The following is a 16,999-nucleotide window of genomic DNA, read 5'->3' on the forward strand; positions in this document are numbered from 1 at the left end:
TGGCAAACCAGCTAACTCTACCCGATTGGCCCTCTCTTTTTTTCATAAATATGTGCGAATTTAACACCCTTCACGTCTCTGTGTTGGTTCAAATAATATTTAACCAATGAAAAGTAATGAAAAACCCTTTGGTCAAAATGAACATTTTGGAGTTTTTGACCCGACAGCAGAGATATGTATTTTTTCACGGAGCGGCCTGCGTGATTGCAGTCTAATGTATGTGACAAAAATAACAGATGCTACAGCGTGGCGCATAGTTAGCTTGTAGATATGTTCCTTTGTCACCTTCCAAAGTCTTAGGGCATCTTAGGGCCTAAGATAGTGTGGTGCAGAAAATAATTGGGCATGAAATTTGGAACGGAATTAAACCATTATACCTTATATTATGTCTTTAGGCATTGCACATAGGAGTAAGAGACTCATTATTGCTCTGAATGATTGTTATATAGGCCTGGAAATTGGGTTAAATATTCTGGAAAGGTCTTGGAAATTGTGTGGGAACCCTGGTACATATACCTTGTATCTGCAGCAGGTCCAGGTCCATGTACTTGCTGGGTTGGGGGTTGAAGCCCAGGGCCTCTTCTCTCTCCTTCTCTCTCCTCCTGTGACGCTCCTCCTCCCTGGCCCTCTGGACCACCTCCTCCTGGAGCACGTCCAGCTCACTGACACCTCCCTCTGCTGCACACACACACACACACGCACACACAAACAGAGTTAGCACCACTAAAGCCCCTATCAGAGTCTGTACCGCGGTGAAGAGCTATCCACCGCGGTGTAGTCTTTTTGAGTCATAAAACTACAACGTTACGTCATTCCCCGCTCTGTTTTTACTTTCAGACACATAGGCTCTTCACCCCGTTCACTGATTGGTCAACCTGGACCAGTCAGTCAAGGTGAATAGGACTTCACCGTGACTGACTATGATGGCCTCCACTTATTTTCTGACTTGAGGTGGAAAGCTTTCCACCTAAAACTTGCGGTGGATAGCTCTTCACCTTGGACTCTGATAGGGGCTTAAGACTCCCAAATCGGGAGATAAGCGACCGTCAAGTCACATACACAAACTTTAGAAGGCATTCGTAGCCAATCAGGAGGGAATACGAGAAATGGGACAGATCCATGTTGATGACATGACTTTAGAGATACTGTGTACCGCTTTGTGTGATTTTAGGCCAAAATCTGTAGGAGCAGTGTCCAAGAATGTGTTTTGCAAAAAAAACGGCCTGATGGTGACGCTAGAAGGGGGGCATGTGAGAAATCAGGGGTGGAGGTTGTGGTTTGGCAGCCAAGGAGCGTGTGTGCAAAGTTTGGCATGGATCGGGCAACGGTGGCGGAGATATGAGTAGGGGAAAAGTGTGACGTGACAGACAGACTGACAGATAGCTGGTGGAGGTTTTGATAGTAACTGCGACCTGACGGTCGCAATAAACAAATAGACAATGCAGTGACCGATTCTATTTTATAAACACTGTTTTCCGATGGGACCGTGACACACGCACACACACAGAGAGAAATAGTCGGCTATTACATCTGTCTAAAATTGGTCTAAAAATGGTCTAAAAGTGAACGTTTTTTAGACGTTTAAGCTTAGACTAGATGTCCATTAGACGTTATTTCAACGGCTATAAATAGACGCTCTATATATAGACGCCTAATCAATATCTAATCTAAACTTAGACGTGTAAAAAAAGACACTCGCACGCACGCACGCACGCACGCACACACGCACACACACACACACACACACACACACACACACACACACACACACACACACACACACACACACACACACACCGAGGTGGTTGTGGTCGGAGCCCCCCCTGCTGGGGGCTGTGAGGGAGGAACTGCTCTTGGACTTGGTGACGCTCCTCTTCCACGACGGCGACGCAGAGGACGACCAATGAGAGGAGGGCTGCTGCACTCCGCCCTCTGAGGACGACCAATGAGAGGAGGAGGGCTGCTTCACAGGTCCGCCCTCTCTGGAAGACAGACAGACAGACAGATTTAAACCCTATTACACTTTGTTGCAGGTGGAATAGCAGTGATTCCCAAACAATTTTAAGTTCAAGGACCGCTAGTTAAAGGTATATTCAGTGATTGTATTTCATTCAAATAAAAATATAATTGGTACGTTTCCATTCATTCTCCTCACTAGAATGTGTGCTGACCATATAAGGACTTCCACCATGGCCCGTGTTTTTTTTTTTTTTTAAAGATTTGTTTTTGGGCTTTTTGCCTTTATTGGATAGGACAGTAGACTGACAGGAAATGGGGGAGAGACAGGGAGTGACATGCGGCAAAGGTCGCTCGGATAGGGAATCGAACCGGCGACGCCGACAGGCATTGATGCCGAAATGGCAATGCCTATATGGTATGCGCCTGGTCCACTAGGCCACCAGGCGCCCACCATGGCCCGTGTTACGAGCATAGCTAGATTCGGTTTTCAGAGGTGGCCAGCCAGTCCTCGACCAATCAGGGTAGAGTATGGCCGTAGTTATGTTATTATGGTCAAGATAAAAGTTTTGAGAACCACAGTCGCTCTGAATTAAGAACGTCTGCTAAATGCCTAGATTGTAAACTACTGAGTCCATCAAATGCCACAGTCTCATAGTAAATCAGTATCATACATATCCTGAAGCTGGAGACGTAGGCCTACCGATATTCATTGATTGGGTCTAATGATCAAAACGAGAACATTATAATGATGTAAAAAATCATAAAAAACTAAACATTTCCACACTGTAAGGCCAGTAAGGGACAAGATGACCCCCGGCCACTTTCATTATCACTGAATACACCTTTAATAGCTTTACCATCTCTGAGACCCCAATTTTTGTAAATCGATGCTAATTTAACTCAGAGAGGGTCCATGTGGTTCCATTTGTACACTCTCTGAGTTACATACCCATAAGGATCCATTTGATTCCTAACTAACACTGAGCTGGGGATCCCCTAGAACCCCTGGGGGTCTCCGGACCCCACTTTGAGAACCAAATGAGGAGAAGATTGGTGCGACACGTTTTCTGTGCGCGCGCATACCTGTGCGTGTCTCCCGGCGTGGTGTCCAGACTGACAGGGCTGCTGTTCCTCTCGCTGCTCTCATAACCACTCTCCATCCTCTGGATGAGCCTGGGGGGCGGGGCCTGCTGCTGCTCCGCCCCTCCGCGGGTCGATGGCGTCGAAAGCCTGGGGAAGGTCCACCCTGACAGTGGGGTACATAGGGCTGTCACGATTATGACATTTTACAAATAATTGCGATTAACAATTTAATTGTGTTTTTGTCGTTGACAATTAAGTTTCTGTTTGGCTGAATTGTGATTACAATTTAATTGTGTTTTTGACGTTGACAATTACTTTTCTGTTTTTTTGCTTTTAGGCTATAAGTTGCAAACAGCAGATATGACACACAAACTAAATATACAAAGAAATTACTGATATATTTGACAACTTTATACTTATAACTAGGGATGCCCCGATCAGGGTTTTTTTGCTCCCGATCCGATACCGATCAAATATTATTGCTTCCGATTCGATCCCGATCTTTCCCGATCCGATCTTTTGGCAAGGCATTAAGAAAAAAAAATTCTATTCATTCTATCACTTAGTGCAGCACTGAATCAACAAATTAAAAACAAAGCTTATGAGTAGTGTATAGTGATATAGGCCTACTAGTGCAGTGTTTCTCAATCATTGTGCAGCGGACCTTTGGTGTGGCCTTTGAAATTTGGCAGTGAAGTCACGATTTAAGGACTTTTAAAACCTGTTTAATATCTCAAAAAATAAAATAAAATAGACCATTACAGCTTAAAAAATAATCAACAAACTATACAAAAACTGGTAAAACATTAGCCATTTTTAAAGTTGAAACAAAATAAGTTAAGAACCAATTAACCAGTCTGCTTGAAAAGTATGCATCTGTAGCAGCTAGAGAGACATAATTGCCTTCCTTTGATCCATTAACAAGGGGCCAATTACTACTTATTGGCATCAGCTGCCAGCTGGACACAGTCTGACACAATCACCTTCCCTCTTAGTAGGGCAGGAGAGAGGGGTCTACCAGCACCCCAATGACATGTTTTCGAAACCTGTTTTTTTTGGACCGTTATGATGTCTAGTTATGATTTCTGCTTGTTGCCGTCGCCAACTAATACCCCATGGGGTTCATTTTTAACCTTTTCTCACAACTATTCCCAATCTGAACCATACAATGGTCATAACAGAAAATGCCTTAACGCTTGATGTAAACAACCTACAGGGACAAATGAACACACTTTTCTATATGATTTTGACCCAGGGAATTCATTAAAGTGGTTATTTTTAACATTTAAGCACATCTTGACCCTATTTCAGGACAGAAACTGCGAAGAATAACCCAAAATTGTTCAAAACACGTCTATACTTCTCTTTGTACAGATAAATTAAGGTGTATTCTTTTTATACCACAGGTTTTTTAGGACCCTTATGATGTCTAGTTATGATTTCTGCTTGTTGCCGTGGTCAACTAATGTCCCATGGGGTTAATTTTTAACCTTTTCTCACAACTATCCCCAATCTCAACCATACAATGGACATAACAGAAAATGCCATCACTCTTGATGTAAACAACCTACAGGGACAAATGAACACACTTTTCTATATGATTTTGACACAAGGAATTCATTTCCGGCATCATTTTTAACATTAAAGCACATCTTGACCCTATTTCAGGACAGAAACAGCAAAAAACGACCAGAAATGTTCAAAACACATCTATATTTCTCTTTGTACAAATACATTAACGTGTATTCTTTTTATACCACATGTTTTTTAGGACCCTTATGGTGTCTAGTTATGATTTCTTCTTGTTGCCGTGGTCAACTAATGTCCCATGGGGTTCATTTTTAACCTTTTTACATCTATCCCCAATCTGGACCATACAATGGACATAACAAAATGCCTTAACTCTTGAAGTAAACAACCTACAGGGACAAATGAACACATTTTTCTATATGATTTTGACACAAGGAATTTATTTACGTCATCATTTTTAACATTCAAGCACATCTTGACCCTATTTCAGGGCAGAAACAGCGTAAAACGACCAGAAAATGTTCAAAAACATCTATATTTCTCTTTGTACATATAAATATTAAGGTGTATTCTTTTTATACCACTTGTTTTTTGAACCCTAATGGTGTCTACTAGACAATATTGCTTCTTGTTGCCGTGGTCAATCAACGTGGCTTGGGGTTCATTTTAACCCTTTCTTACACCTATCCCCAAAACAAAACATAAGATGGAGATAATAGAAAATACCATAACTCTTGAAGTAAACAACATACAGAGACAAATCAACACATTTTCCCACATAATTTGCACCCAAGGAACTCATTAACGTGGTTATTATTAAGATTCAAGCACATTTTGACACTACTTCATGGCAGAAACTGCAAAAGATTTGCAGAAAATATTCAAATCACATCTTTATCTCTATATCTATATTCTCTTTGTACAACATTTCTAAGGTCACACGTCATGTTTCTTAGTACCCTAATGGTGTCTAGTGTCAAGATTTAGTAGTGTTGCCCAACTCATGTCCCATGGGGTTCATGTTTTTTCCCCAGATATGTTTTTGGGCTTTTATGCCTTTATTGACAGGACAGTAGACTGACAGGAAACAGGGAGAGAGAGTGACACGCAGCAAATCTGGACGGGCTCGGGGATCGAAACAGCGACCCACCGCAGGCTACACAAAGCCTACTGTATGTGGGATGCGGCCCAGACCATTTTGAATCGATGTCCGTAAGTTATCAAAAAACAATTTCACTGGTCAGTGTCTTCCATCTCATCAAACTCCACCTCATCCTCTTCCGATATCATCATCATTATCATCACTGAGGACAGCCAACAGGTCAATGAGAGATTGGGGAAGAATTGGCCCACAAGACCAGACAGGCTCCAAAGTCCATCCTTCCGTCTTCTGCCACCCCTGACCTTCGTCATAGGTTTAGGCCCCCACAAGATTGGCTCAGCTGCTGGCTTGTAACAGGCCACTCACTCTATAGTTCACCCGCTGGATGTGGGGGATGAGCATATTGGCAGAGGGGCAGGTGGGCAAAATGCACTCTAGACCTGCTGAAGAGGGTCTCGTCTTCTCCCACCAGTTTATTCAGCATCTTGCTCCTACCATAGTTCACTGATGTATCACGTGCTTGATTTTACATCACACACGCGAAGGCTTCCAGCTGCTCCTGCACTTCCGGCTTCAACTTACACTCATCGCCAAGCATTTCTCTCAAAATGTTGCATTATGTATAATGCAACATTTTGAGAGACCATATTTAGCAATAATCGAAACAATCATTCTACAGCCGGCTGGGCAATGAGTGTAAGTTGAAGCCGGAAGTGCAGGAACAGCTGGAAGCCTTCACGTGTGTGATGTAAAATCAAGCACGCGAGACATCAGTCGACCAGGCTAGGAGCAAGATGCTGAATGAACTGATGGGTGAAGACGAGACCCTCTGCAGCAGGTCTAGAGTGCATTTTGCCTGCCTGCCCCTCTGCCAATATGCTCATCCCCCACATCCAGCGGGTGAACTATGGAGTGAGTGGCCTGTTACAAGCCAGCAGCTGAGCCAATCTTGTGGGGGCATAAACCTATGACGAAGGTCAGGGGTGGCAGAAGACAGAAGGATGGACTTTGGAGCCTGTCTGGTCTTGTGGGCCAATTCTTCCCCAATCTCTCATTGACCTGTTGGCTGTCCTCAGTGATGATAATGATGATGATATCGGAAGAGGATGAGGTGGAGTTTGATGAGATGGAAGACACTGACCAGTGAAATTGTTCTTTGATAACTTACGGACATCGATTCAAAATGGTCTGGGCCGCATCCCACATACAGTAGGTTTTGTGTAGCCTGCGGTGGGTCGCTGTTTCGATCCCCGAGCCCGTCCAGATTTGCTGCGTGTCACTCTCTCTCCCTGTTTCCTGTCAGTCTACTGTCCTGTCAATAAAGGCATAAAAGCCCAAAAACATATCTGGGGAAAAAACATGAACCCCATGGGACATGAGTTGGGCAACACTACTAAATCTTGACACTAGACACCATTAGGGTACTAAGAAACATGACGTGTGACCTTAGAAATGTTGTACAAAGAGAATATAGATATAGAGATAAAGATGTGATTTGAATATTTTCTGCAAATCTTTTGCAGTTTCTGCCATGAAGTAGTGTCAAAATGTGCTTGAATCTTAATAATAACCACGTTAATGAGTTCCTTGGGTGCAAATTATGTGGGAAAATGTGTTGATTTGTCTCTGTATGTTGTTTACTTCAAGAGTTATGGTATTTTCTATTATCTCCATCTTATGTTTTGTTTTGGGGATAGGTGTAAGAAAGGGTTAAAATGAACCCCAAGCCACGTTGATTGACCACGGCAACAAGAAGCAATATTGTCTAGTAGACACCATTAGGGTTCAAAAAACAAGTGGTATAAAAAGAATACACCTTAATATTTATATGTACAAAGAGAAATATAGATGTTTTTGAACATTTTCTGGTCGTTTTACGCTGTTTCTGCCCTGAAATAGGGTCAAGATGTGCTTGAATGTTAAAAATTATGACGTAAATAAATTCCTTGTGTCAAAATCATATAGAAAAATGTGTTCATTTGTCCCTGTAGGTTGTTTACTTCAAGAGTTAAGGCATTTTGTTATGTCCATTGTATGGTCCAGATTGGGGATAGATGTAAAAAGGTTAAAAATGAACCCCATGGGACATTAGTTGACCACGGCAACAAGAAGAAATCATAACTAGACACCATAAGGGTCCTAAAAAACATGTGGTATAAAAAGAATACACGTTAATGTATTTGTACAAAGAGAAATATAGATGTGTTTTGAACATTTCTGGTAGTTTTTTGCTGTTTCTGTCCTGAAATAGGGTCAAGATGTGCTTTAATGTTAAAAATGATGCCGGAAATGAATTCCTTGTGTCAAAATCATATAGAAAAGTGTGTTCATTTGTCCCTGTAGGTTGTTTACATCAAGAGTGATGGCATTTTCTGTTATGTCCATTGTATGGTTGAGATTGGGGATAGTTGTGAGAAAAGGTTAAAAATTAACCCCATGGGACATTAGTTGACCACGGCAACAAGCAGAAATCATAACTAGACATCATAAGGGTCCTAAAAAACCTGTGGTATAAAAAGAATACACCTTAATTTATCTGTACAAAGAGAAGTATAGACGTGTTTTGAACAATTTTGGGTTATTTTTCGCAGTTTCTGTCCTGAAATAGGGTCAAGATGTGCTTAAATGTTAAAAATAACCACTTTAATGAATTCCCTGGGTCAAAATCATATAGAAAAGTGTGTTCATTTGTCCCTGTAGGTTGTTTACATCAAGCGTTAAGGCATTTTCTGTTATGACCATTGTATGGTTCAGATTGGGAATAGTTGTGAGAAAAGGTTAAAAATGAACCCCATGGGGTATTAGTTGGCGACGGTAACAAGCAGAAATCATAACTAGACATCATAACGGTCCAAAAAAAACAGGTTTCGAAAACATGTCATTGGGGTGCTGGTAGACCCCTCTCTCCTGCCCTACTATCTGCAGTGCTCTGTCTGTCTCATTTCTCCAAAAGCCCTTGAATATGATTGAAAATGATTAAGGATTACTGTGATTATGGTAAGCTTACATTTCATATCGCATTCACCTTACCTGTAACTTTCAGTACTCCCAGAAAAAAAAAAAAGTTTTTTCTTTTCTTTTTTTTTTCCGATATTTTTTTCCCGATCTCGATCTTATAAAAACGGCCATATCGGCGGCCGATCCGATCACGTGATCGGGCAACACTACTTATAACAAGAACACTGATAGTGGAAATAGGCGATCTACAAGCTCACAAAGCGTCACGAAACGACGTGAGCTTGTAGATCTGGTATTTCCACAATTTTTCAACATGGAAACGATGACAAAATAATTCTGATTGTCAAATAACTGCGATTAGTCATATGATTATCTAATAATTGTGACAGGCCTAGGTATACATTTACTCAAGTACTGTACTTAAGTACACTTTTATTTGAAAACTTTAGTTACTCATAGATTTCGATTATTATTACAAAACATACATTAACCTCTTCTGCCCTGTATGCAATTCGGCCATTTGAAAATAGCTGATCTACACGCCCACAATGCGTGGCGATGCGACGCATTGTGAGCTTGTAGATCTGCTATGTTTAAACGATCTTTATATTTCACATTTTATACATCTGAAAACTTGTGAAACGGGACATTCTCCATAATGAGTACTTTCTACTCTATTTTGATACCAATACTTTTGTACTTACTCAAGTACATTTTTAATTCCGTAGTTTTACTTGTAACATAGCATTTCTACATTGCACTATTGATACTATTACTTCAAAAAAGTGAGTACTTTTCCCACCACTGCCCGCCCCCGCGGTGGGAGGAGCCTGGTGGTCCCGGGGTGGGGCGTCCGCCTCAGGAGAGGCCTGGTCCTCCAGGCAGGCAGGGGGCGCTCCTCCCAGCGGGCTGTAGCCGGCCTGCCTGCGCCGCTCGCGGTTGAAGATGCTGTCAATGTTCAGCGCCTCCCTGTGGTGACGACATTTTATTTACTTGACGATTAGAATTGGCGTCACTCATATCATTTGGCTCCAGGCTTTCATTTATAAAAAAACAATCCAAAATCGGATCACAGCTCCGCGGTTACTAAGTAAACCAGAAGCGGATCCTAAACTTTTTGGCCAGAACAACCAAGCCCCCAGACACCAGGGGGAGGGCTGAAGCCAAATTGACACGTGGCCGTTTGAGGTACTGCAGCTTGTTTACAGATGGGGCCAGAAACATGAAAGCGCATCTAGGCTTCTTTGTATTGACTGCGCCTTAATAGCAGAAGTGCTCGTTCATGACTTGGAGCCCCAGCGCGTCCATAAACAAACTTTATGACGCAAAACGCGTCACTTAGGCCCCACTGCGTCATGTTTCAAAACCGGAAGAAGGGGTGAAATTTGGCTTCATGCACTGGGTGAGCAACTCAATACAAGTGGACGGGCGGGGATATCTGGTGCCCTCTCTATTCTTCTAATAACTATGGGAACAACCTAGTCTCGCGTAGCCAGACAACTATTCCACAATCTCTGAATGCTATATAGAGTCCACAATCTCTGAATGCTATATAGAGTCTGGAACAGCAGCTCCCGAACGGCGAGTATCAAAAACGAGCATTAACGTTCAAAACAATATATTTTAAAATGTAATTTCTGCTAAGCAGCAAGCTAAACATGCTTATATGATTGTTATTTATATAATGATAAATATGTGTGATGTGAGACTGAAGCGGAAGTGACGTGGGGGCTTCACTTCTGCTTCATCTCGCACTCATCGTTTCTATTTCCGTCTGCCAGACTGTATGCTGGGAGCATTTGACCAAATCGCGGAGGCAACAGTCTGGCCACGCGAGACTAGGAACAACCCATTTCTCTTTAACGACTTCCTGTTCCATTTACTTCCTTTGTAAACATCACTGCTGCTAGCTCAGCGACACTAGCATGGATTAAGCTGGGGTCTTTAGTAGCCTAGTCGCAAACGGACACGCACTGGACCAAAAACAAGGAAAAGGATTGAATCATCAAAACGAGAAAAAGAGATGAAATCTACAGCTCACAGAAGGGACTGATTTGCAAAGAGATGTATGTCTACGAAGCAGCCTCACACATTGCTCTCCGAGTACATAATACATGTCATGTACACAAACTGGTTCGAAAGTGGGAAACTCGCCTATGTGAAAATCGCGGCAGTCAACCGTGAAAATTGCAGTTATTTTGTTTTTAATGGCAGTAAATGTGGTAAGAATTGGGACAGGGTCTGCTGTACCTGCGGGGCCTCCAGGCCGAATGCCTTATGGAGGTCCAGCATGACCATGCCACAGTATTTGCCCGATTCTACTTCAAGTTTGATGTAGTCGGTCAGATACAGTAGATACAGTAAATGAGGTAAGAATTGGGACAGGGTCCACCATACCTGCGGGGCCTCCAGGCCGGTCGGTACCGCCCCCCCGCCGAGCCTCTGTCCCCCGTCCCGCTGCCACTGTCCCCCTCTGTGGGGGACAGAGATGGCTGCGGGGGACAGGGGACGCAGGCGGACAGCGGTGCACCGCACTTGGACTGCTGCTGCTCATTGCTGCGGGTGCTGCTCTCAGCTCCGTTCTCCCAGGCCGCACATCTGCCAGAGCCGTTGTGCTTGTTCTGCTTGTGTGAGGAGGAGGAGCGGAGACAGAGGAGGAGTGACGTAAGTAGCGAATTACATTTACTCAAGTACCGTGCTTACAGTAAGTACAGTTGTGCTGTGTTTTTACACTACTGGAGTATTTCCAATTTTCATCTGTGTCGCCCAATTCTATAAATCTCTTCTAAATCCTTCTTCTAAATCAGTGGTTCTCAACCTTTTTCCATGTCAAGGACCCCCAAAATTACATGCATTTGGCCACCGACCCCCATCTCAAAATGTGTTGTTCCAGGGACCCCCAGAAAGAAATATTTGAGTTACAAAAGTTCACTTTGAAAAATATATATATAAAAAATTGCATTTTCATGATTTTTAAAACATAGAGGATAATTATACAAGCTCGTGCTGCGCTGTGAGCTTGTATATCTGCTATTTTTCAATAGCTAAAGTATCCACAAGTTTCCCAACAAGCTTACTGGGGGAAAATGTGGGCGTACTTCCTCTACACAGCTGATTCAAATCACTGAACAAATCACCATGCAGAGATTCAGGTGTCAGAATGAAACAACTTGGCCCTATCAAGAGTACAGTCTGCAGTTAAGTCATCACCGCGGTGTAGTTTTCTAGCTATCACCTAAAAATGTATTACAAAGCATAGGTCATAGCGCGGTGATGACTTTCACCGCATACTGTACTCTGATAGGGCCTTAAGAGGAACAAGAAGTGATGCCCACTTTCACACAAGGGCTCATGGGACACAGGAGACTTGTGGATATCATAATTCCAGTCAAAGTAAAACAATTTTAGTACTTTTTCCACTACCGCCGAGTTGGAGGAGTTGGAGTTGGAGGAGGAGAGGTGGTGGAGGAGCGGCCGGCTGTGCAGCAGGTTGCTCATGCTCTCCCGGAAGTCTCTCAGCCGGCTGGACGAAGAGGAGGAGGTGGAGGAGGAGGAGGAGGAAGAGGAGAAGAAGGTGGAGGCGGAGGAAGGTCTGGGGAGAGAGGAGCGGGGAGCCTGGCGCTCCTTTAGGGTCTCTCCTGGAGGAAGAGAGAGAGAGAACATTTACAATTTTAGACATTTAGCAGACACTCTTAATCCATTCAGAACAGGTACACATTATTGTGTATCATTATTCTATGCTTTTAACTATTGAAAAATAGCAGATATACAAGCTCACAGCGCGGCACCGAGTGCCGCGCTGCGAGCTTGTAGATCTGCTATTTTTGAAAAATCGTGAAAATTTGAATTTTGACCCGATTCTATAAGTGTCTTTTGAATCCTTCTAAGATTTTTTTTTGAAAAAACTATGTTTCTATGTCAGTAATCTGGCCAGCCATCGTCAAAGAAAAGGTCCTTTTCACTTAACTGGAGCTCAGTTAGTCTGTTCATGAGAGACTACTATGTCAGTGGTTCTCAAACCTTTTCATGTGAAGGACCCCCAAATTGATATTTATTTGGCCACGGACCCGCATCTCAAAATATTTAGTTCCAGGGACCACCCAGAAGCAAAATTTGAGATACAAAGCGTTTGCTTTGAAAATACATATATTCAAAGATTAGCACACATTTTCACGACTTTTTCAAAAATAGCAGATCTACAAGCTCGCAGCGCGGCACCCGCGCTGTGAGCTTGTATATCTGCTATTTTTCACTGCTTAAAGCATTCAATAATTCTATGCCTAAATGGGTTAATCCAGAGCAATTCACAACCAGCCAGAGCAATTCACAACCAGTAAGACGCCTAAGGGTGAAAAGCGAGGTCACGCCATCTGTCTTGGCCATAAATGGATTCTGTTAGTGTGGTTCTCCTAACAGGCCATCATCTGGGATACAATCCCTTTTATGCCCATATATGGAGATCCCTAACAGGATCCCTTTTATGCCCATATATGGAGATCCCCGCTCTGAGTATCTGACATCACTAATCCCTTTTATGCCCATATATGGAGATCCCTAACAGAATCCATTTTATGCCCATATGGAGATCCCTCCTCTGAGTATCTGACATCACTGCGATGTCACCTGTTTATGCCTATATATGGAGATCCCTGCTCTGAGTATCTGACATCGCTGCGATGTCACCTGTGATGTCACAGTGATGTGTCAGGGGAACCACAGTGTCAGGCGTTACACGTATACATACAGTACATACGGTCAAGCTGTGACGGTACTCATAGTAAACTTGCTCCCTACGGTCGCAATAAACAAGGCAATAAATCAATACATCAACACCAATACATGCATAGAAATAGTAATCTAAGAGAAAGAAAAAAAAGAAACGTAGATAGACAAAGCACCTATTCAGTAAAACTCAGTTTTACTGAATACGATGACTGACCAGAAGTGCATTGCTACCGTGTGGTCGCCATTTGCAGATCCCTTTACGACTCTATTAGTACCTGTCCCTTTCACCTGAGGACGAAGTACAGCTGGGGCAAGATCATCATTAACAGTTTTACTGCCAGATGTTTTATTTATTTATTGGGTCTTTTGCCAGCAAAAAGCGGCTTACCTTTGCGATGTTATAGTAGATAGATAGACGTTTTTTATTTTTATTTTTTATTGCGCAACATGCACTTTGGCGGACCTGGCAGCAGAGGGCGGCGTCATGCAAGAATGAATGTGAATTTGGCCGTTCTGAGTTGCCATCCATTGAGACCAGTCACTCGCCACAAAGCCACAGGGCCAGAGAAATCAACAAGGAAGTGAATTGGTCTCCGTTGATGTTAACGCATAATGGATTTTTTAGAGCATCATTGCGGCAGATGTGTTCACTGTACACGGCGGCGCAACCCCTCATCAGCTTACGGACATCAACAAGGTAAACGAACGAACGGCCGTATTGGCGACGAGCGACGTTCAGAATTGGGGCGAAGGGTAACGTCCGTAGCAGTAAAACAGTTAACACATTTAAAAATCTATTTGATGAAGGAGAAGTTGGTAAAACCGTGAGATTGATGAGCTTAAAGAGGATCGATGTCAAAGCTGACTGAATGGAAATGCAACATGGCTGACAGTGATCTGAATTTCAAACGGAAATGACGACAGCTGCATGACAACGATGACAAGGTTGCCACTATGTGACTGACTGGAAACTTACATAATGTCGTTGTCGGGCGGAAACCTCATATCTCCAAGTTTCAAATTTGTACGTTCTTTCGTAAAGTAAAGCCCTGCTTCATTATACAAGGCCGTAGTGAAAACAGCAGATCTACAAGCACACCGCAAGGCGTTGTGTGCTTGTAGATCGGCTGTTTTCACAAGTTTAAATCATTTTAAAAATGATACATACAAAACAAACAAACAAACGGTTTTGGACATACAAGGTTTCCACCCAACAACGACGATAAATAATATCATAGTCCTGTTTATACAGTGGCTATTTGAAAATAGACAATCTACAAGCTCATAACGCGGCACATTGTGAGCTTGTAGATCTGCTATTTTCAAACATTTTCTACTTTTACTTTTGGTACTTTAAGTACACTTTGGTACCAATACTTTCATTCTTTTACTCAAGTACATTTTCAATTCGAATTTTACTTGTAACATAGTATTTATATTGATACTTTAACTTAACTCATTTGAGGACTTTTTCCCCACCACTGATGTCATACAGTATAAAAGCAACTACAGAAAGCAGGGAAACTTTTTTCTACCCCGTTGTCCTGAGATCCCAAATGGGCCAAGATAGGGAATACTTCACCCATTCGTTATAACGAAGGCCACATTTTTATAGATGTTTTAATAAAAATAATAATATAATAATATAGGAATCGTCAAGAGGGAATCGTTTAGAATATATCCCAACCCTAAACTGTTACTGCAGCACGGGATTGGCCAACACACTTCGTAGCCCCGCCCCCCCTGCCTACCCTCGCTGTGGTACCCGGCCGAGGACGCCTCGTTGTCGGGTTTTGGTCGCCGGGGGCGACTAGAGCTCCGCCTCCTGTCTCCGGACCCGCCCACTTTCCTCAGAGACGGCGGTTGGCTCTCTTCACTGCCCGTCACTCTGGAACCTTATCAACGGGAACCATGACAACAGGGAGGCACCGATGTCATGCAACACAATGAGAGCAGAATGAATGAGAGGAGGTGATTGGCTGGTACATTGAACGAGTGATTGTGATTGGCTGGTACAATGAACCAGTGAATGTGATTGGCTGGTGCAATGAACGGGTGAACATGATTGGCTGCTACAATGAGCACGTGAATGTGATTGGCTGGTCAAATGAACGAGTGAATTTGATTGGCTGGTAAAATGAACGAGTGAATGTGATTGGCTGGTATAATGAACAAGTGAATGTGATTGGCTGGTATAATGAACAAGTGAATGTGATTGGCTGGTATAATGAACAAGTGAATGTGATTGGCTGGTATAATGAACAAGCGAATGTGATTGGCTGGTAAAATGAACGAGTGAATGTGATTGGCTGCTACAATGAATATTGGCTGGTACATTGAACGAGTGAATGGGATTGGCTGCTACAATGAACGTGTGAGAGTGAATGGCCACCATATTGTGACCCCATGTATCCCTGCAGTGAGTGCGTGGGTGCGTGTAGGGGCTCAGGAGGTAGAGCGGCCGCTTGGGAACCGGAAGGTTCCTAGTTCGATCCCGGGCTCCCCCAGAGTTAGCGTCTAAGTGTCCTTGAACAAGACTCTGAACCCCTAGTTGCTCCCGGTGAGCAGGTTGGTGCCTTGCATCGTTTCCCTCCGCCATCGCCAGAGTGTGTGTGTGTGTGTGTGTGCGCGTGTGTGTGTGTGTACCTGTGTGTGTGTGTTTGGTGCAGATGACGGGGCCCTGGGAGGAGTCGGGTGACAGGTGGGTGACCGGGGCCTCATGGTGCAGCGTATCGACCCCGCAGGGTCGATACGAGTAGCTGTCTGTGGACGAGTCTGTGCGCGTGTCACTGGAGATGGACGGCTCCCGACCTGCACACACACACACACACACACACACACACACACACACACACACACACACACACACACACACACACACACACACACACACACACACACACACACACACACACACACACACACACACACACACACACACGTTTGTGTTAATATACTCAAGAGATCAAGTTTATGACGGTAATTTTGTACATGTTTAAAGTGGTTGTTCAATGCTGTCTCGTATGCATGCATTGATTAGGGTTAGCACTAACGAGCACATAACGAGTATGTATGCCGTTTCAGCTGGTTTCTTTTGGTGTTTTGCCTTTCGAATTTTTATGGAGAATGGAGTGTATTTTTTGCAGAAACTCGCAAATGGCAAGAAACCACTCCATTCCCACTGAAAAGCAGAATCCACCTTCATAGGTAGATTAAACGGGAGCGTGTCGCTGTTACTACATCTCATCTTTTCGACACCCGACTCTAACCCTCACCCTAACCCTAACCTCCGTGGAGTGAGTCGCTAACCCTCCGGTCGAAATGATGGGCGTTCGCAAAAGCGAGCTTTCCCCGATTAAAGTCAGAGGAGGTCATAAAAACTAAAAATAAACTGTTGGGCAGAAACCTCGTATCTCCAAGTTTCAAATGTGTACGTTTTTTCGCAAAGTAAAGCCCTGCTTCATCACACAAGGCCGTTGCACAAAGGTAGTGAAAATAGCCTATCTACAAGCACACATGGCGAGGCGTTGTATGCTTGTAGATCAGCTATTTTCACTAGTTTAACCAAACATAAAATGTCTCTCTTCTCCACTAGTCCCTCCCTAACGTTTTAGTCTAGTTTTTATTTTGTTTGACGAAATT

General features: G+C 43.3%; 1 protein-coding gene across 1 annotated transcript in view; it reads right to left on the reverse strand.

Moving 5' to 3' along the window:
- Positions 1 to 16,999, reverse strand: part of LOC308289600 (ubiquitin carboxyl-terminal hydrolase 54-like) — a gene marked incomplete at both ends in the record, with an annotated part of 78,536 nt that overhangs the window by 20,084 nt on the left and 41,453 nt on the right. Inside the window, 8 exons of the mRNA XM_080731334.1 lie at positions 517 to 678; positions 1,798 to 1,982; positions 3,043 to 3,205; positions 9,435 to 9,601; positions 11,030 to 11,253; positions 12,044 to 12,270; positions 15,109 to 15,252; positions 16,004 to 16,168. Of these exons, the coding sequence (XP_080587460.1) occupies positions 517 to 678; positions 1,798 to 1,982; positions 3,043 to 3,205; positions 9,435 to 9,601; positions 11,030 to 11,253; positions 12,044 to 12,270; positions 15,109 to 15,252; positions 16,004 to 16,168 (1,437 nt within the window). The remainder of the gene's footprint in view (positions 1 to 516; positions 679 to 1,797; positions 1,983 to 3,042; positions 3,206 to 9,434; positions 9,602 to 11,029; positions 11,254 to 12,043; positions 12,271 to 15,108; positions 15,253 to 16,003; positions 16,169 to 16,999) is intronic.

This window comes from Nannobrachium achirus, assembly GCF_963921795.1.
Source record: "Nannobrachium achirus genome assembly, chromosome: 1".
NCBI classification, from domain to species: Eukaryota; Metazoa; Chordata; class Actinopteri; order Myctophiformes; family Myctophidae; genus Nannobrachium; species Nannobrachium achirus.